The 21,833-nt window shown below is 33.2% G+C and overlaps 2 protein-coding genes across 2 annotated transcripts in view; both read right to left on the reverse strand.

Annotated features, from left to right (window-relative positions):
- The window catches only part of LOAG_18397 (cation channel family protein), a gene marked incomplete at both ends in the record, with an annotated part of 24,009 nt that extends 10,668 nt beyond the window's left edge, over positions 1-13,341 (reverse strand). The window contains 29 exons of the mRNA XM_020451057.1: positions 96-210; positions 631-779; positions 1,134-1,336; positions 1,589-1,715; positions 1,972-2,100; positions 2,462-2,608; positions 3,351-3,465; positions 3,597-3,736; positions 3,933-4,133; positions 4,475-4,624; positions 4,783-4,908; positions 5,123-5,215; positions 5,888-6,032; positions 6,149-6,345; positions 7,072-7,283; positions 7,808-7,910; positions 7,997-8,196; positions 8,709-8,823; positions 8,911-9,097; positions 9,276-9,425; positions 9,580-9,699; positions 9,878-9,993; positions 10,266-10,398; positions 10,675-10,878; positions 11,372-11,511; positions 12,115-12,256; positions 12,465-12,653; positions 12,770-12,879; positions 13,228-13,341. Of these exons, the coding sequence (XP_020305194.1) occupies positions 96-210; positions 631-779; positions 1,134-1,336; positions 1,589-1,715; positions 1,972-2,100; positions 2,462-2,608; positions 3,351-3,465; positions 3,597-3,736; positions 3,933-4,133; positions 4,475-4,624; positions 4,783-4,908; positions 5,123-5,215; positions 5,888-6,032; positions 6,149-6,345; positions 7,072-7,283; positions 7,808-7,910; positions 7,997-8,196; positions 8,709-8,823; positions 8,911-9,097; positions 9,276-9,425; positions 9,580-9,699; positions 9,878-9,993; positions 10,266-10,398; positions 10,675-10,878; positions 11,372-11,511; positions 12,115-12,256; positions 12,465-12,653; positions 12,770-12,879; positions 13,228-13,341 (4,272 nt within the window). The remainder of the gene's footprint in view (positions 1-95; positions 211-630; positions 780-1,133; positions 1,337-1,588; positions 1,716-1,971; positions 2,101-2,461; positions 2,609-3,350; positions 3,466-3,596; positions 3,737-3,932; positions 4,134-4,474; positions 4,625-4,782; positions 4,909-5,122; positions 5,216-5,887; positions 6,033-6,148; positions 6,346-7,071; positions 7,284-7,807; positions 7,911-7,996; positions 8,197-8,708; positions 8,824-8,910; positions 9,098-9,275; positions 9,426-9,579; positions 9,700-9,877; positions 9,994-10,265; positions 10,399-10,674; positions 10,879-11,371; positions 11,512-12,114; positions 12,257-12,464; positions 12,654-12,769; positions 12,880-13,227) is intronic.
- Positions 13,342-13,671: 330 nt separating this feature from the next.
- LOAG_05052 (hypothetical protein) lies at positions 13,672-17,086 on the reverse strand (the record flags this gene model as incomplete). Its single annotated transcript, XM_003140589.1, has 8 exons — positions 13,672-13,893; positions 14,017-14,169; positions 14,347-14,458; positions 14,975-15,075; positions 15,228-15,386; positions 15,798-16,006; positions 16,442-16,512; positions 16,902-17,086. The coding sequence occupies 8 exons, from the start codon at positions 17,084-17,086 to the stop codon at positions 13,672-13,674; spliced, it is 1,212 nt and encodes a 403-aa protein (XP_003140637.1).
- Positions 17,087-21,833: the final 4,747 nt, after the last annotated feature.

A 21,833-nucleotide genomic window follows, 5' to 3' on the forward strand; every position in this document is an offset into this window, starting at 1 on the left:
AAAAAAATACAGCATGCTTACGTGCGTTAGGGAATTATAACTTACTAATCTGTTCTGTGATGAATTGCTTAATTACTCAAGAATAAAGGTTATACCTGATCGGTAAAGTTGTATTTTGCGTTGGAAGCCATATGACAAAGTGTCTGCAATACCCGCACACACAGAGCTTCTTGCTCATGTTGCAAAAGCGATTTGCAGTGTTGTATCAATCTAAAATTTGATTCCAGCAGATTAGCTCTACAGGTTAGCAGAAGTCCAAAGTGATGTGTGAGGAAAGGACAACGATGGATAAAGACAACGATGTTGATAGAAACAATGGATAAAGACCGGGAGTGGTGGATAGGGAAAAAATTGAGCACATCCAGCACATCTGATCTGCCTTTTTTTTTCTATTGTGCGGGGTTGCAGCTCAAAAAGACTAAGATTACAGCATATCTAAGTCCATACGTTGTCCACAAATCTACATGATTTCGAATCAAGGATTCCAAAACAGAGATAACTGATAGGATTAAATAAAAACAGGTCAGTGAATCATGCAACTGCAAATAGCAGTTAATATTGTTTAAAGTACATTCCAGACGTTCACTTATCATACATATACAGAAGTGAAAATGATCAAGAATATATTACTTCACAATGACTACACCATTTTCGCATTCCTGAAATAAAGCAGAACCAGGTGCAAATAATCTCTCGGGAGCATGCAACACATCCACAAGTACCGATGTTTCGGCTGCTTGCAGTGGCAGTGCAAACATTTTGAATTCAGTAACCATCGCCTATAAGTACAGGATTTTCTAAAGAAATTTAAAAGCCCACACTAAAAAACTTTTCCCCTTCTCCCCTTTCAATTCTTTAGTGTAAAGAATAGCACTAAATATTATATAAATGTGGTAAAGATATTGTAGTCTAAATCGATAAAATAACTTCATTTTATCCAATATAATCTGAACAAAATATGATCTGAGTGAAGTAGTAAGTGTACAGAGACAAATTACGAAACACTATTAGGATGTAATCAACTAAACATCTAGGCAACATAACTAGCGGGCCGATTTGACCGATGAATTTACATTACCAGAATCACAAGTTGGCTATGTCTAATGCGTAGTAAATGAAGAGGCATGACTAACCTGATAACATGAAACAACATCACTAAAACTTTCGGTAACTTGTACGTAACGTGGCACGTGCAAACGAGCCTTGGCCCGCTTATTTGCTTGATTGATAAAACGAGCTGAATTAAAAGCCGATTGCCAACGTTGTTTAACAGTTGCTTCGGTATATCCTGGTGGCATATAACCATTAACTGGCAATATAATTCCTCTTTCTTTTGCTGAAACGGAATTGCTGAAATTATGAGGCAGTTGAAACAGCAATTGATTTACGGACGCATCTAGGACTACATCAGAATTTTGAAATTATGAAAATGCAGAACTGTGAGATGTATAAGTGGTCCACATGCCCCTATAAGAACTATATACAGAATGACATTACTTTCGCTAGATGTGAAAACAGAAATGAAAGTAAAATGAAAATGCTTTAGCACAAAATTTATGATAAATGCTAATAATAAGAATAAGCTAACCGCGTCTACCAATTTGTCTAACACATTCTGCAACGTGATACCAATTTTTTGTAAAGCTTTTCCTTACTAATTCTTCTTGCAACTGACAAAGGTTTTGAATTATTCTGGTGAAGGATTGACGGTGTTGCTAAAACTTGGAAAAGTTTTGAAAAAAAGATTTACAGTTCAAACGCAATTTTAGAAAACATCACATGGAAATAATAAAAAAATAAGACGGAGCTTTGCCTATTTAGTTTGCGTAACAACTTTTAACTGAAGATCACCTTAGTCATCAAACTGAAATCGACTAAACTGCTTCACCAAGAATAATCAAATGAAATTAACAGGGATGAAACCAAGAATAATTAGTTTGAAAATCTCAAATGAATATGTAAAAAATATACCGAAATTTCCACTATCAGCTGATGAGGCGAAGGCCTTTCGAACAGTCTTATCAGTACTTCAGTAACTGTGTAACAAACGTACTTCTCAAGTGCTGAATTAGGCAACAAAGTAGGCTTTTCCGTCTTCAGCTAAAAATCCAGTTCTTACTATTTACATGCATTGCATGTAAATAAAACTTTGAAAAGGAAATGGAGATTGACTATAAAGTTCAATCTAAAAGTAACCATCTCTTGAAGCTGTTGATGATTCCAACGTCTTAATTCATATTAACCACAGATATTTTTGGACAGTGGATAATAATGAGATGCTATTATAACTTTAAAAACTTGACACAGGATTTTATTGACATAAATCTTTAACCTCTACATAAAAATGTTGCGGTCGTGTTCAGAAGATCTGAGAGGCTTCAAATCTTTCGATCACGACCATATTACGGGACTTGAATCTTGAACTGTTATTTGTAAATAAAAAATGAATGGGTAAAAAAACCTGCAATAAACTGCCGATATACATTTCTATATCATTAAGAATATTTTTTAGAATTTTTTCGATGAAATCAACATTATCAACATCTTTCATTTCCTCATCCGCATCTATATAACAATGCAGCATAAATTGCAGGTATGCATCCTTCACCTATAATGGTACCAATTTAATTTCAGTCGTCTATGTTTAATTATAAGAATAGCAAAAACGAGTGGAATAATAAAACATTCGTTTTTGAGCCCATATTTAATCTATAAATCTTCCCATACCCAAAAAAATAAAAACGACCCATCTCTTTGAAATACTAAATTCGTTTGGTTAAACTTAGTGCACCGACAGCACAATTTTAACAGGATGAATTCTGCCTGTGTTTAAAATAATCACACAGCAATTTTGTCATACCATATTTTGTGCTTAGATCATGTTGCAGTCAAATAATTACGTGAATGAAATCATCACATGATCTTGTCTACGCCCATCTCTCTCTGTTTGATAGGTTTGCGCTCTTTTTGATATGCGTGTGAGCCCGCAGTTATCTTTGTTATTCAGCATATTCAGTGATCCCTCAACAAATGTCCGATACTCTTCCATATTTCCGTCGGGCTACACAGCCGCAAAGGCATCTCTACTCAATCACAGTGGTCGTCATTCTCAATGGTTAAACTCGACTGGTAAACTCTGAGATATCCTTAATGTCACTGATATTCGATAACAGCTCAACGAGTTATATCTAGGTCGTCCTGCTATCTACTCCTAAGTTTCCACTCCTGCCTAGTTGATGAATTCCTTGCCATGGATACCCTTCAGCCATCAGTTTTGAGCTAGTAGACAGAGTTTAGGACAAAAGCTCAAAACTGTGAAAAAATTGACGAAATAGTAAGTGAGAACAAACCTGTATTAAACAGTAAGGTAACGTCAAAACACGCACTATATGATCCATGGAGAGCTGGGAAGCGCACTTCAATTCCGTCGTGCTGTTTCTTCCACGCGTGCACAAAGCGAGAAGCCTGGAGCATCAATATCAAAACATGAAGCATATGATTAACAGCAAAATGCTTCTATCCTTACTTTTTTGTGTGGCAGACAATGACAATGATGAAGTGGTGGAGCTGTGAGTTATATAAAATGATATACGTACCGTACCAGATCGATGTGATAACGTAATGGATGATCAGCATTTAGCTCTTCGGGGCCTGTGTTTTGCATCAGCTGCTTTAACTGCTCAAAACTTGCACTGTCTGCATAATATACTCGTACATCATCAGAAGATGAACAGATCTGAAATGAAAACATTCGCCGACCTCGATCTTCGATGCTATGACTACCACCATACACGGAACTTATAATCGATGTAAAAAGTTGATTTAAAGGGGAACAAAAAGGGTTAGTATATGACCAATGTCGCGCATATAATACTAAATGGTATTCGCCTATACTTAACAAATAACAAAACTAGAGAATTCCTGAAAGTTACTTCTTGCGCTACTTTTTCTTGTGCTGACTTGATTTCTTTTTCTTGTACCACGACAACAGTTTGTAAGAATTCTATATAGACGGCGCTGTGGGCTTTATGTTCAATCATATTTACAATGTGAGCAATAACTTCTTCGGATATATTTTGACACAACACACGATTGTTTTTGAAAATCGCTGTCAACGTTGCAACTTCCTCCAACTGAAGATTGTGAGATTCATGAAAAATTTACTATTTGGTAAGGCTAATATAATTTGAATTGTCAAGCAATTCTTAATTTACATTTTAATACCCCGTGGAGTATGTTTTATAGCTACTATGTATGATGAAATGTGCCATTTACCTTCCCGCCAGATACTTCGGAAGAACTTTTTAGAATCCCATCGCTGGAGCTGTAGAAATTAGTTGAACAATTTCCCACATATATTTCTCCATTACTACGTTTTTTATCCGTGGCGAGAATTACACCAATCATCAAAACAATTCCCACCAAAATCAGTGGAGCCTATCAATAAATCAGACGAACCAAAACAATGTCTTACCGTATTCACCATCAAGCATCCTTCTTTCACATCTTGTTCGATAGAAACATGTTTGTACAAACGAAGCTGATTCTCAATATTATTGCGACAAAAACTTCGCAGGAATTCATGACTCAATGTGACAAGTTTTGGCATTTCTGTATCATTCTTCTACAATCACAATAACATCAAATTTTACAGTGAATGCTAAACAAACTAAACAAACGTTTTTTTTTTTTCAACTCCTGCGGAAAGATTGTTTTTAACATTTGATGGTGATGCAATTAAATTTTCCTTATTAGTTTGATAAAAAATTTTTAGAAACTAACTTCGTCATATGGAACAGATAAAAATCTGAGGATATATTCGTGCACACGCATATTCCGCAGTAGCTGCTGATTCATCTTATCCGGCTTGTCATTTTTGTAACAGAGTTGTTTTATACGATACAGAATCTAAGTTCTATACGCTTAACATTTTTTCTAAATTATATTGTGCAGTCTACCAGAAATGTATGGAGAATGAATTAGATACATCAGGAAGACATTAAATCATTTCCATACTACTGTCAATCTTTCAGTACAATCAACTCCATCAAACTTTTCGTCTCAATTGAATTTTTAATATTTCCCGAAATTTCCACTATTTAACATACTACGTGGAACTTACCTGTCTTATTAGAGGGTAGCCAACAAGCGGTGCACGATCAAACAGTTCATATAAAGCCGAAGCTGCTTCCGCTCGATCATCACCAAGAAGGAGCTAAAAGTAATGATCTCAGGCTCCTTTTAAGTTATATCTTTTTCTAATCAAAATTCAAACTCAGTTCATTAAACAAACAAACAGAGATAGTAGAGAGTGTATGCTTATATTTTCAAACTTTTTTCCAATTTTTAATAAACATGTTATAAATATTTATACTACGTGCACTCAAAAAAAAAGAAAGAATTTCAATTTAACTTTTAAAGTACATGAAACATAACATTTTCCCACTCCAGCAGAAAATATAAATAGAACAGTAGTACTTTAAAACTGAAGTCCAATTACTGCATTACATCTACAAAATTTCAACAGGGATGTATGGATTATCAAAAATCTAAGTGCATTAAAACATATTTTTATCACTGCCTTTCCTAAATTATATCTAAGTGTTCTTTCTCGTACCCCAGTGCAGCGTTTTGACAGTAAAAATGCGACTCCATTGAGCTTAGGTAGGGATTTTAAAACAAACCTGTGAAATTTTCTATCAAAACATCTCGTCGAGTCGACCACGCCGAACTATCAATGAGTGCTTTCTCCTTTTTTTATTTAAAACAAATAAAAAAAGAAAAAGAAAAATGGGAAGAACACTTATCGGTAATATTCCCATAGGTTCATTAAAATGTCCGAATTATTGAATTAGAGATAGTGCAAAGAAAATATATTCAAGTTTACCTTGCATAATAACTTAACACACTCGTCCCTAGCTAAATAATAATGTTGTTCAATCTTCTCCACCACTGAATGAAAGCTCTCATCGTTGTAGAAAGCACAAGAGGCGTTTAAACCACTATCTTCCAACTGTTGACTGGTAGTTCGCCTGCAAATTATATCAAAACATATTCTTTTTTGGTGATGGAATAAATGATTTAATTTTTTTATTGGGTTTTCTGAACTACTTGAAATCATTCCTTAGCAAAGTAGAAGCAAACGAACATCGAAAAAGATGGTTTTGACGAATCATCAAGACTTGAACTACGTTCATCGAAACTATGATTAGTACTACTTTCAGATCGCATTTTATCAGCTTGTATCCAAAGCTCGCTTTTTTCCGTAAGTATTTTCAAAATGAACAAATCGCGATCAATCTGCTGATAATTTTCCACATCACTGTTTGAAACTAGCAACTGGACCTGAAAAAATCACCTTAATTAACGGCACATATTAGCGCATTATGTCAGTATTACCTCAGAGTATTCATACACCTTTAAATTCGAGAATTCAGGAACAGAATCTTTATTTCTGCCTTTTTCCCTATAGTAGTTCTGTCTCCCAGCAGAAGAGAATCAGGATAAACGACATGATTCTGCAGCGATTTTGTTCTGCTTAGCATTCTGCTGTTGTTACTAATACAAAAAGATAATGTTCTAACAATATGCATGACAGAATGCGATGTGTAATTCCTATCAGGAATTACATTTATTTCGACGTAGGATTTAATAATTTAACTTTCTTTACCCAACGAAGGTCAATACCATCCCGAATAGCAATTAAATAATACATCGCACTTTTTTTGAACCCTTCCAGAAAATTCATTTAAAACCCTCTCAGGGATTCTGGCTTGAATTGTACGAAAACAATGGCACTACACTGTTAGATAACTACTTTTCTAAGAACAGCAGCTACCTAACAAAAATATAAACAAAAAAAAGTTATTTTGCCCTAGCAAGTTTCCTTCTTAACACGAATGATTTAAAATTGTTATCATTCAGCAATATAACAATAAACATGCTATCAGTATGAGAGTAATTAGAAGCTAAAAATAAATTTGTAAGAGATTTAATGATATCTTCCCATCTATAAAACTGATTACAATCAAAACTAGAATAGGTAATATCTTGCTTGAAGTAACAGCCTACCTGTTTGAGATCTTCCACAAACTCCTGGTATTGTGTGAAATGGCGGAACACTACACTAAGAGCTGTACTAGTTAGCTTTGAAAAGTCACTTATTGTCATTTGTAGAAGTATTCTTAGGAGAAGTTGACCATTCCTACCATCAAAATCAAGTTGCTCTTCACAATCTTGAAATACTTCTTTATATAATTGTGATGCCTCGTACTCTGACAAATCTGAAATTTCACAAATAAATACATTCAAGCTGTGGTGAAAATTATTTCCGAATTAAAAAAAAGTCAGCATTATTTCATGACAATTTCCTTAGAAAAACAATACACAAAGAGGATGTTGCACTGTTTTTTTTGGAGAACAAAAGTTATAATAAGTTTAGTCCAGATTAATTTAGTACACCCAGATAATCATTCAACAAATTGCGTTCTTTGGTTAAATCATGACTGTGAACCGGATCGTACATAAAGCTTATTTATTCTTCGTTTAGTTTTTTCTCTCACGATTCTTATTCGGTTATACAGCCACTCTTGTCGTAATTATTTCTTCAATTTTTGTTGGATAACTGATCTGTTCGAGTTCATGGATTATCTGGTGGAATAAACTAAAACGTTGCTTACATCTATCCCAAATCTCTTTTCATTCCAAAATACAAACCCTAACAAATACAAATAATCTGTAAAACTAAATCCTTTTGAGGATCGTTTCAAATATGTAATGAAAATCATAAAGCATGAAAATGAATTGCCTGCTTTGGAAAGAAGTTCTCCAAGTTCGTCACATGGAAAATGTTTTTTAAACCAACATAGCGCAACTGTTATACGATAGTCTCGACGTACATCCATGATGAACTAAAAGCATATGAACATTCAAGCAATGCAGATAGGCAAGTTATTTCCGCAAGATACTATTAACTGACGAATTACTGAGGACTTACATTTAAAATTTCAACGATTATAAGTTTCGTTTGTAAAATCATTTGTTTGCTTTCTTTAGCTTGAAGAGTATCTTCGGTACACGTAGACTCTGTCTGCATGTGCGGAAGATATTGTTTGACTCCTTTCTGCAGTGCATTCGCGCCAATTACTGAGTATGTCACATGACGAAACAAACCCGTCTTGTTAAACGCCATTTTCTCTGGAACATAAACACTGCAAGGTCTGTATCTTAACTTTTTTCAAAGGCCTCATATACATCGATGTGAAGTGAAACGTTGCAATGAACAGTATAGGAGGTCACAAACACTTCGATGGCAATTTCATTTTTCTACTTGGGTAGACATACTCATTGCTTTGATGTACGGTAAAGTGGCCGAAACTTTTCCGATGCTTTTGATTCGTTTTCATTTGATCGTTGATTCTAAGTGTGATTAATGAAACATCTATATGGGAAAATAATCAAAAATAGATTACGGGTTAAGGGAACGAAGGAGAGAATTGCAACTATATAGTGACATTTTTTTTTAGAAATTCCATAAAAATTTGGAAGTCTTTATAAGAGAAAAAAAGCTTCCTTGGATTACAAAAAACAAAGTCAAAATGGCAACAAGTTATTTTACGAAATCCCATCGTCAATCAGTCCGAGAATAACTGCAACAGATTTCGGATTCCACAATATTTCCTTATATTTTACCTGCTATCTTAAAGTACCTTCAGGTTTTTTTGGACTGCTATCGGCAATAGCTAACAAATTTTGAGCAAGACGAAGCAAATCTGCAAAACTGTAGAAACCGAAATGAGCTAAAGCTCGCGCAAGTGTTACGATCTGAAAATGATTAAATTAATAGCATCCATTATCACAGCGAACATTTAAATGTTTTTTGGAGAACATTTAGAAGATTACAGGTGCTACCTCGTAAGTTAATCGATTTTGCTTTAGTTTTGATGCACTTGGGTCTAAGACAGGTTCACCTTCTCGTGTCGCTTTGCGTAATTCCTCAAGATACACGTCGACAGTTTCTAACACTTTATCAAAAACTTCCCCTCCAGTACGTACGTGACAACCATCAATGTAACCATTTACAGATCGACCTGAGTTCCTGTAAAGCACTCAGTTGCAAGGCCAATCATTAATAAGATTCTTACACAATAAGTACTACACAAAAAAGCTTTTACTGATTTTGCAACATGTTATTAAAGCCTTCTTATAGAACTTTTTACGAAAACTTCATTTTTCTCGTGAAATCCAGATAATTTTCCAAGTATTGTCGGAAGTACCCGGAAACTTCGACATGTAGTGGAATCTCACACCATAAACGAGCATGATGTACGGCATTAAGTGGAGAACCACGTATGACATGCAAATGAAGCATGAGACGTGTGAATGAAGCACGCAAATCCTGCGGTAATCTCGTGTCCGAAATGCATCTAGAATTTCAAATTCTAAATACGAACTGAAATTAAAAGGAAGTCTGAAAAAACATGTGTAATTCAGTAAGTCTTTGCCTCATTTTTTTCATCACGTAAAAGAAGAGAATTTTTGTATCCATACTTCAAAAAAAAAACAGAAAAAAATGCAAACCTAAGGACCAAATCAGCTGGTAATTCTAAACTCAAATTTAGAAGACCTCTTTCGGGAGGCGGATCAATTGCGAGATATTGTTGGTCCTGACACATTTGTGCTAGAAGATCTAACTGGTGTCTAAAAAGACTGTTTTCAAAACGTTTGTCAATATAGTAGTACCTGAGCTCATTAAAAAATTTTGGCAGCACTTCTTTTTTCCTCCCTAAAGCTTGAAAAGATTGTAAAATATTTGTTATAATACTATAATTAAGCCATACAGAACAATTTACTAGTAAATATTTTGAAAAATATATACTTGTAATAATCAAGCATTTCAGTATCTTCAGTTTGACCATTAGCAGCATCCATTGCCACAGACACCAACTGTTTGCAATAGGAATTCGACCAGCAAATCCATATTTCGTTGCAGCTCTAGAATTTTCTCAATGGATAGAATATGCATGATTTTTCCTTTAAAGGGAATAAAGAATACTAACTCGTAAAATTATTAACAGGATATCAAAGCAGTAAGACACCCAAAACACCCGGGAAGTCGATTTTTCTATGCATTTGTGTAACGTTATTCTAAGTGAAGTTGACTTAAGTACATTAAGCTTATAGGTCTTTAACGTAAGATTTCTCCACAAGTTTATTTTGTAAACACTAGATTGCTATCTATGAAAACATCATGATTTATATCTGACTTTGTTACAAATGATTGTGCTAATAAAGATGTCGCGATTTAATTCGTTTAACACACAACTGCAGATCAATTCTTGAATCTTTTTATTGGCTTCACCACGACAAACACAAAGATCCGCCAGATAATCCAAGAACCTAAACAGATGAGTTTAGCCACCAACAATTCAAGAAACAATTACGTTGACAATAGATGTGTTAACCAAATATAAGTTGTAATAAGTTGTGAGAGGGAGAAGTTAAAAGAAGGATCAGGTTTGTGCGAGAGAGTTTGTGTACCACCTGACAGTTACAAGTTAACTAGTAAATACAAATTATAAGTTAACTGGTAAATGCAATCTGTTGAATGGCTATATAATTAAGCCGAATTAGACTTAAACTTGTCATAAATTTCAGAAAAACGGCGCAACGTACCTACCAGCTTTGTTTTTGCGAACGAGTTCCACAAAACGTTCTACATGTGGATTTTTAACATATTTTTCTAACAGTTTCGGATTATTGTGAAGAACAGCAGTCATTGTATCTTCTGCAAGCAAATCAAATCCAATTTGCTCCTGTATTTGACCAAAATTTTCTGCCAGATATTCTTGATTTTTCCGGTAACCTACCTGTGAATACCTAAAATTAAGGGACAGTTTGAGATAGCGCATATTCCACACTGTTTGTGTTCTGACATACTTAAATATGTGTACATGTAAAGAGTAATATCTAGGTATCCATGGTCACGTCAATACATGTGATTAACACATGAACCAACGAAATATGATTCTAGCGAATCGTTCGGATCTTTTTAGCTTCAATTATGTCCTGTTATCTGAAGCGAACAATCTAAATAAGACTGTTCAAAATACAGTCCTTCAAGTCAGATGAGTCTGAGAAGTATATATTAGAAGTAGCAATCGTGGTGTTATTGTTCCAAGTAAAGAACATTCTAATGCAAAAATTTTATAAATTCCAGTTCAGCAGGGTGACGTATATGAAGACCATACAGCTACTCACTGCTTTCCGTTTATAGAGATAGAAACAAGAAACACTTTCACGACATGATTCTTTTGAAGCATCACATTTCACTACTATATAAAATTTTTTGAAAGGTGAAAAATGCTAATACCTAAGCAACGAATAACAAAGCTGAAAAATTCGTTTGAAGATCTCGTTTCCCTTTTCATTCAGGTTACGTGGTGAACACAGCAAAGGTTTTGGGTCATTCCTATTTCGAGGCAAAAATGGTACTCGTAACAATGCAAAAACCTGAAATATATTGTTTATTGAACAAGTGAAGTTGGTTGAACTGCAATTTGAAAGGATGTACTTCCAAATAATTCAAATGGCTTTTGTGTTATTGTACATTAGATTCAAATAGTTCTCCAGAGAGGGATACACTAATTTGGGTGAAAGTATATGACTTATGCTACCCAGCTAAAGCAAAACAATTCATATCAGCAACAATCTAACCACAGTTTGCATCAACGGCTGAATGAGATGGCCTTGATGCTTGCATTAGTAAACTATTACAACAGGCCGATCATATATATCATATATGTCTGATTTGGAGTCTGATATATCATTGCATTCGCTAGAGGCGTACTGAATGAATAACCAGAATTTAAAAAAATCTGGCATTTTGATTTATCTTTGTTGTTAATATTTTGAACTTTTTATGGTCCAAAAGAAAACCGTATTTCATTTCTATAAGCAAAGTAAATTATGGTACTTGTAGGTGCATCGATTCTAAAGCACCAACGTGCCATATGAAGCAGTTCTAAATTTCATTTCCAGCAAAAGTTTCCAAAATATACGTTGAAGAAAACACTGAATGTTTTCGTATACTGAAGACCGGATATAAAATATTACCTGGTCAAGAACACCTTGTTCTCGAAGCAATTTTTGTCGATCTCTTGGTGGTTTGAAATCTACAATTCTGATCGGATCCGTCATATGATTAGGCTGATTTGTTACGAAATATATACATTCCGTTAATAACTGTATCGTTACACTGTAAACAATGCTAAGCGATGAAAACGGATATAAAGTATTATCTGGTCATGGACATCCTGTTCTCAAAGCAATAAAACAAATTGAAGGATTATCAGGCTATTTCTACACTTGCAGTAATTCTTGACCTGGAAAAAATTTCCGCTTCTAAGGATATTTGTAAATGATTGGTGCTATGCTGATTCACAGCAAGAAATCTTAGAAATTACTTCATTGGTTCTTTAGAGATGATCTTCCCACTTTCAATCAGTTTGACGAAACCATGCAATGCTTTGCACGCGTCATTCGCAAAATCCAAATCGCGAACTTCATCTGGACGGACAGGAAGCAGCGCAAATGTTTCTTTATCGATTTTGAAATTTTCACTAACTATTTTAACCCAGCCTTTCTCATTCTTGCTGAAATCATTGACTGAATGTAGTAATAAAAGTCAAGAGAGTACCAGTGTATGCAAAATTTCGTGTATAGCTTATTTTGAAAAAAATCTCTATTTAACAAGAAAAAGTTTTCTGACCTGAAGTGATACAAGTTTTGTTTTTCGGTAGGATTAGTAGTATGAATCCAAGTGTTCGTACACACGTGCCATAGGCGCACATAGGTTCGTTGTGAGATTCTGGCATCCATCTGTTGAAAAACAAATCACTTATGTAATTTCCGAAAATAATTTGAATTTGAATATGAAGTAATCCCTGGTGCCAAACATTTTAACCTTTTTTCCAGTCCCCATAGAAAAAGATAATGGGAATTTGTCTGAAACAGATCAAAAAATACGGCCATCATAATTACAGTATTGAATATAGAGGGTTTATAGTACTGAAATTCATCCATCTGCTCAAGATTTGACTAAATTCCTATTGTTAATAAGTCATCTTATCCTCACTCTGATTATACTAGATTTAAACGCTTACCGAACAAGTGAAAGATTATACAATGATTCCTATGTCAAAATGATCTAAAGGTGGTCCATCTTACCTTTGTAAAGATACAAGGATCCAGTACAAATAGCAAAGATTCATCAGTTTCTGGTCTTTCTGAATGCTTTGGCACCAAATAATACTGCTCTTCGTCACGATATTCTGTTTCCATATTTGCTTAACGACATTTTTATATGACTTTTGGTAAATCACTTAATATTTTTCTTGAAAAGATCTGAAAACTGAAATTAGCTAAAATAATTACCATCTTTTTAATGATATATTTGCTAAATACCTTACCTATATTACCACTGATAAAGTGAAGGAAAAAAGGAAAGAAAAAACAAAAAAAGTGATGAAGACTAAGCATGGATCGAGTAAAATGTGAAATAAAAGACAGTATTTTCATCAAATGATTGCCATGTCGATGATAATGAAAGAAGAAATGAAAAAACAAAATAAATATTCTGGAAATGTTCAGCAACAAAAGTTAAAAAACAATTCATCGTCGCACATATTCCCTTCTGGATACGAAATGATTTGACTTTCGTAAGTTACTTAATATTATACCAGGAGGAGATTGTATTGCTTCAGTTGATGCATTTTCTGCCTTGTTGAGTTGCATTCGTTCTACACTTAGGTACATATCAGTGGCTAAATGTTTGAAGCGAAATTCTTTGAGCCAAGATGCAGCTGCACCACGATATGAATCGATTTGTACAACCTGAAAGAAATAGTTCATTCGCAGAGTAACACGAATATAGAATCAAAAAAGAAAAAAAAAGAAAAAAAAAGGAAAGAAAAAACATGCTATTCAATCAGTGTGAATTATAAACCCGATGGTAACCTGAATTTCCCATAAAGCTCGTGAAGAAGTTGCATCAGCGGCAGATGGGCGATTTGTTAAACGCAAAAATACAGCATCCTTATTTGTGTTTGGTATTGTGTCTAAAGTTAGGAATGTTTGCTGCTCAGCATGGAAAAGTCGCACGACGTCTCCCTGTGGAATATTATTGCTTCAGCACTTCTGTATAATTACCGTTCAAAGTTGTATTTGTATGATTTATAAGTTTTGCAAGAACTCAAATATTACATGAGCAAATCTCAATTCTTCCGAATCTGTAATTGAGTGCAGGAAAAATTTCCGAATTTAACAATTTTAGATAGTAAAACCTACAGATTTTACGATATTTGCTTGATTCTCGTCAAACTGTAAGAACATCAAAACTTGCCATTCGGTAAGTTCATTTGAGCAATTTACTTCGAACCCAACTGGATGATCAGGCAAACTAAAAAAAGAATTGGAATAAAAGAATTCACATCACAAAATTTACAAAGATATAAGATTTTGAAAACTGTATTTCAAATTTAACAATGAGAGCTTTCACGTTAAATGCAAAGATTCATTGAAATAACACAAGGAATAGTAGAAATATTCAATATACAATTACATTACATTTTGAGGGTGACATCTGAAGACTGCCCATGAGAAAATATGGGGAAGTAACATAATATTAAAAGTAAACCGATTTAGAGGAAGAAAGATGGATTGAAAACTTCGGAATTTTGCAGGAATGTCAGAAATGATAACTTTATCGTTATGTAATGAATGTCTATGATCAATCTGATGACTGTGGAAGTCAACAAGGAAATATCAACCTATGGATATATAACTGTTGTAAAAATTTGCAAAAGATATGGAAACAGTAATTGTTAAACATGTATCCCTAGCAAAAACCCATTAAATCTTTTTGCTTGAGCAATCAGAATAACGAGATGTTTCTATCTGTGAAAAACACCATTACCTTAAATGTGATAAGTGCAGTTGAGGTTTAATATGTCCTGTTGTATTCGAAGTAGCATAGTATGAATATGGCACCAAGCTAATTCTATCCCCACCATTCACCTAAAATAAAGTCACAACAAATTTACTCAAAATTACGACTCCTTTTGTTCAAATCCTTTACAATTAAAATTTTTGCTCATATATGGATAAAAAAAAAAAACGAAATTAGTCCTTAGGAATCAAACGGTTCAAGAAAAGTATTGAAAACAAACATTATCACCAAGGAAGGAATGTTTATATACAGGTTCAACATGAAACCATGAGCCTTCATTGCCATTTTTATCCAAGTATACTTTCATCGCATTGCGTTCTAATTTGGCCGGTGAATTTTTCAATACTGTTAGATATTTATCTGATTTAACATGCAACAACTGCAAAACGGATATTAGTGGAATCAAAAATAAAAAGAAAACAGACATTTGAATTGTAAATACAGATTCGTGATCGAGTTAGAACTCACACAACACATTGATTATGTACAAAAATTTTTAATTAGAGCAATGAGATCATTCCTCACTATCGAATGTCATAGTTCAGTGAAGAATGATTAGTCTGAATTTTTAAGCTTAATTTCACAATTCAGTAATTTCTCTTAACTACTACAGCAACACTTAAGCAATGGAGGAGCTAGTTAAAAAATTTACTCGAAAAAATTGAATGAAAAATACTGAAAATGAATCAGTTGGGTATGATGTAAAGAATTCAAAATTTCGGCAACAAAAACATTTCATACATAACGGAAAATATGAAAAAAAAAATGAAGATTTCAGGTAATAGAATACCTGTATAGTACCACCGTATTGGACATTTACGCCAAGCATTTTTTTATATTCCATATCGTTTTGTTCTTTTTCTTTATCTGCAGCATGCTTTAACTTTTTTAACATATCTTCTTCAAAAAGTGATTCACCAACTTGAAATTTTTTTTGTTCCGTCCAAAAATGCTTTTGCGCTGCATATCGATTAATCGGGCAAACTCGAAACAAACAATCTAAAAATGTGACTTTTGAGCGGTGAGTAATCCACTTCAAAACTTGAGAATATTTCAATATAGGAGTTTCAGAATTCAAACTTGAATCACTTTTGAATGTATTACATATGTTTGATACATTTGTCTGATGTGGCTTCTTTCCTAAGCCATCAGTGTGAGTGTAGGAAAAATTTTCCAGAAAATCGTAGCACATAATAACACTGTGATATGTGAAATGAATCATGGCACATGAAAGTGTATTATTTTTAACCAAGAAATAGTCTTTGAAGTTGATAGAATTTCTAATACAATTATGAGGAATGAAAAATCTAATCCGAAATCAGTTGTTTTAGAAATTATTTTAGGGCATTATTTACTAAGACATTCTATATGCGATTTAATTAAGCATTTAATAGGATTTAACCATTTAATAAGATTTAATTGATCCTAAAATACCTCGGAATTTCTTTGGCGGTGAATCAGGAGTACCATTACCAATCTCCACAATACATCTATCATCAACAAGACTGTAAGCTAATTCATGAAATTAATTGAATTGGAAAAAAAAAGAAAAAGAAAAAACGAAAAAGAATCAAATCTTCCATAAATAGTAAGATTGGCGGTACGGCAAATGCGGTATAGCACGTATTTGATGCCACTGTCAAACAAAACTGTTCAATCCATACTTACAAGTTAGGAGGTCACTATGGCTGTAAGGAAAACTTTCCTTAATTTTGGACCAGTAATTTGATTCATCAGTAATTTTGGCACGATTTTAGAATTTATCATTTTGGGAACAGATGCAGTTACACTTAGTTTTAAATGCCTCTTCAAAATAGATATATCTTCCCTTTTATTTTACTCTGGCGTCATAAGTGTACTTATGATGGAAATAATAAATATATGATAAGTGTACCCAAGTGTCGATAAAAATCCAGTTCTGGGAGATAAACGTTCCTCGGAACGATCCTCCACTGATCGGCAATGGTCTTCCGCATACAATGATATCACGTCACCAATATGAAGAGTATTATGGAAGGTATCGATACTCATCGCTATCGATAATTTGTTGTTATATAAGCGATGTTGGTTTCGCAGCATCTTAATAGGCTGTGACTACGCGTTATGCTTGCCTGAAGTAAACTGGTAAACTAGTTGTAGGTCGGATTCGCAATTTATTCAAATTTTAATTAATTTTGAATTCAACTCTCCAATAATATTTCCTAGCAGTTATATAATAAGAAAAGTAACATTAAAATAATCAAAAAGACACCCTAACCGTAGATGGATTAAAGAGAACAATTTCCCCTTCACAAGAGATCTATGAAAGAGAGAACAATTTTTCACAAAAGGCTATCAAGAGATCTGATAGTCTTACTGCAATGACTTATTTTCTCTTCATTTAGTCCTATATTACTACTTCGGCTTCAAATAATCGACCCCTGTTCGCATAAAATAACACAGATGATTGTAACAGATCGTGAATTCATTTGTTGGAATTTTTACGTTTCATGTAAAATTTATCCGTAAAAGAACCTTACTGTAACAGTGCTGTAACTCTGGCATAGATAGATTCATTCAATCAGTCATTTCTCGGATATTTGATCGCTTTTAATTAATTTCGACTAAAGAAATTATCCCCCCTTTTTCTTTAATAAAAGAAATCGTTCCAATTTCTTTAATAAACTAAATAGACAAAGATTTGAAGTTTCTTGTTTTGAAAAGCCGAAATAATTTTACCAAAGAAAAGTTTTGTCTGTTTAATTTACTAAAGAAATTGGGGGAGGGGAGGGACTAAAGAATTGTTTCCCCTTTTCATTGCATAGCAGATCGTAAATTCAAGGAACTGTATTTCATCGGTATCGAATAATCACAAACATTTTCAAAAATAACAACCGACATTCAGTCAGATATTTGTTTCAGAGTGGGATGGATGGACATACACATGATCTGTACAAATCGAGCTACAAAAAATATATTTAAAAAAAGTTTCAATGAAGTCAGTTTGCACAAAACTGGTTCCCTTCAGCCCATTGAAAGAGTAATCAAAATTATATGTATTCTATGACGCATTTATGCACAAAACCAATTTAATCCTCTTTGTCACAATTATTTTTCCCCAGTCACTATCAACCACTAATCAGTAAAACCTATCATATGAAAATAAAGTTTGAAAACTGACATAAATTATAGCCAACAATTCTTACAATTCAGTTCTATTTTTTTTTTTTTTGAACATTTTTATAATTTAGTTCTATGCAAAAATAATTCGAAGTAATACAATCTCACAAAAATTATTTCTGCATGAATGTTATATTTCCTTCCTACGAAGTACTACTATCCTCCAAATGCTAATCGTAATATAAGTGTGGGATGAGGTATGCTGTATTGCCAAAAGCAGTAAACAAACGAAAATATACTGTCCTATTAGTCGGCTAAAGCTATTTGTTACGACCAAAGATGGACTAAACAAAGTGGTCTAGCAGCATGTGGTTGAATAACTAGTCAGGGCGACAGCACCGATCATTTCAAAACAAATGACAGTATCAGTTCTGTTAATGATAGGAAAGTAACGAAGGTACAACGACTTATAGCGGAAAATAACACTACTATAAATAAAGAAGGTCTATGATAGTTTACTATACCAAATTAAATTTTCAACAAGAAATTTTAAGATACTGCAATTTTTTTTCTTTTTTTTTGTCAGGTCAGTAAGATATTTCATTGACTTTCACATAACAAATGAAAATCTAATATTTTATTAGAATGAGGCATATAGAGAATAAAGTGGTCAGTTTTTAAAACTGATAATTTGAAATATCATTGAAATGAGTATGCATATAGGAAAATAAGGTTTCCAAAGACAAAAAAAAAATTAAATATGTGGGAATCGAAGAAAAGTACTCCCAAAATAACTAATTTATTATACGAATAAGATAAGCTTACGTTGGAGAATAACGATTAAGCTGAACAAGTTTTTATGGATGTGACTATGAACGCTGCATATAGATATCCTTCCTGAATTCTGTCTTACTTTTTGGTTTCCTCTACGATCCAATTAGCTCATTCATTTAATCTATGTTTATGACTTCCACCAATGCTTATTAGCACCACCGTAGACTGTCCTGTGAAAGTGACCTTCTTGTTGATAGGAAACGGATAAAACACCCGTCCCTTACTCCTTTCGTCATCATTTCTCATACGTCCATATTTATGTACGTCCATGTATTTGTATGTGTAGTATAGGTATATTATAAGCTCATCCATATGCAAATAAATGCACGTGTTTAGTAATTACCGCTTGCATTACGTGCACGGCCTTTATGCATGTTTGACAGATGTTACTATTATAAAGCAACTTTCTTGTTACTACATTTTTCTACAAAAATGTTACAGTCGGGTGATATTCTTGTTAAAGCATGGAAACAAACTTCAACTTTAGTGGTGATTGCATCAGTGTTATTAGTAGTATCGGTAAAATCGAAATAATTCAAGTATAAAAATAATATCGATATATTATAAAGAATCTCTGGTATAGGCTTATCTAATTATGTGAAAATGTGGGCATATTGTAAAGGACTTCTGGTCAATCAATCCTAACTTTTTGAATTGAGGTAAACAAACTCCTCCTCCCATATAAGCATTAAAACCGGGAGGCTGAGCACATCCTGTTTTATCTACGCACAACGATATCTCCTTCCGACCCCGTTCACCTTCGAATTGTCACTATTAACATATAATTCAAGTGTTTGAATTATAACCAAATTTGTGGTTGAACTGTTATTATGTTCATTACAAATAAACCTTGCTATTAATGAATTGCTCACTATACAAAAAAAAAAGAAAAAAAATTAACTTTCTCGACTTAATATTATTGTTAAGTATATATTACCAACGTACCGTCAATTATTTTTTTTGAGAAAAAATAATATGATTTGATATTATCAATTTATATTTCTAAATTTCGTTGGAAAAATTGGTTATTCACAACAAATAAACTGGTAATCTATTTATATCAATGTGTTAGAATCTTTTCTTTTTTCCTAGCAAAATAAATGACAACTTAAGACATAAATGACAACTTTCTCAGTAATTAATCATGAGATTAACAGTCGAGTAAGAAATTAAGCATTCCGGACAGATCGATTACAGATTGTTGGAAAACAACTGCAAATACAATCCCAATATATCATTTCAATTTGATCTCTTTCCACTTTTTATTTCGTCGTGGTAATTCAGTAGTTTGTCACAATTTTTAATAAAATCTCGAAAATTTCCAACGACTTCATGCCGAGATGAAAAGCAACCAACCATATACTAATTTTTCATACATGAAAATTCACCCTGCTCATAGTACATTGCTTTTAACATTAAAACGCTTCCGGAACAACTAATTGGAATTGTTTCGATTTAGACAACTTTCATTTTAAAAATAAGTACGTCCACGCTTTAAAGAAGTATAACAATGATATATTTTTGCTTCTATAAATGGATAACTGCATGACTTCCTCATAGGATTGGGGAAAATTTGATGCGACCTGAACATTGCATGTATGTCATTTATTGTAGAGAGATAGGTTAAAGAGCTTCACGGATATTTAGCTTAATTTGATGGGCTACTGGAATCAAAGATTCCTCACAAATAAAGTTCAAAAATAAGGTATCAAATTCTACATCGAAGTACAAACCATTGATGCATTAAATGACATATTTTAAATAACTGAGTTTGCATGATCAAATAACTTGAGCAATGTCTTATCTAGTACCCAGAAATGGCCATGATGCGACGATTGGCCAGGTATTTCTGATGAATCTGTTGATAGCAAAATTAACTTTGTGTTAAATTATACTATACAGTTCTTTTGACATCTTAAATTTAATGAATAACTGACGGTGTAACATTGTCTTCGAATGCTCATTTTTTATGAGAGATGGATGGATGAGTAAGGAGGACGCATGTAAATGGATAGTGTTTTGGAAATGAAATTTTAGAACTGTTAGAATGCTAACAAATGATCAAATTGGTAGAATAGCATCGAAGATACACATGACATGTGCGGGTTGGCACAACTGTCTCTCTATAGATACTGTTGAAGACGTTCATTACTTGTTTACTCAGCTACAGAACCAAACCATACTTTTTGTTAGGAAAATACTTTTTTATCCTTCCACCAACTTTATTTCAGCTTTTCAAAACAAGAAACTTCAAATTTTTGTCTGTTTAATTTTTTGTTTTTGAATGTAGATATGAAAAGGCAGATTGACATGAATTAGTCCACCTGATGCTGGATCAACTGTCAGTCTTAATCTGTTTATTTTTTTTTTTGGCATGCGTCAGTCCAGGAATTCAATATTTGAAACTTCGTAAACAGCTTAAAATCCAATGACAAATGCTATAAGAAAGCTTATTATTGGAGTAGGTGCACTTTGGATAATCACAAATCCGAAGCTCATTTTCTCGCATTTTTGGCAAGTTTTCCGTTTTGTAGAATTACATAAGATCAATATAGAAGGATTAATTATAAAACGATGCACTCTTGACAATTGGGCAATGAACTGACTTTAAATTGCTGCAAATCAAAAGATAAATAGCTTTTTTTCCATGATAAGTAGTTCTAGGTCTTTTCTCGGCTTGGACTGCTACGAAGCAGGCCATAATAATCCGTCTGGACAAAAATGTTGTGTCGATGTGAGCGATTAAGTCCATTAATGACTTTAGAGAAATATTGTTATATATATATATATATATATATATATATATATATATATATATATATATATATATATATATATATATATATATATATATATATATATATATATATATATATATATATATATATATATA

This window comes from Loa loa, assembly GCF_000183805.2.
Source record: "Loa loa unplaced genomic scaffold supercont3.291, whole genome shotgun sequence".
Lineage (NCBI taxonomy): Eukaryota > Metazoa > Nematoda > Chromadorea > Rhabditida > Onchocercidae > Loa > Loa loa.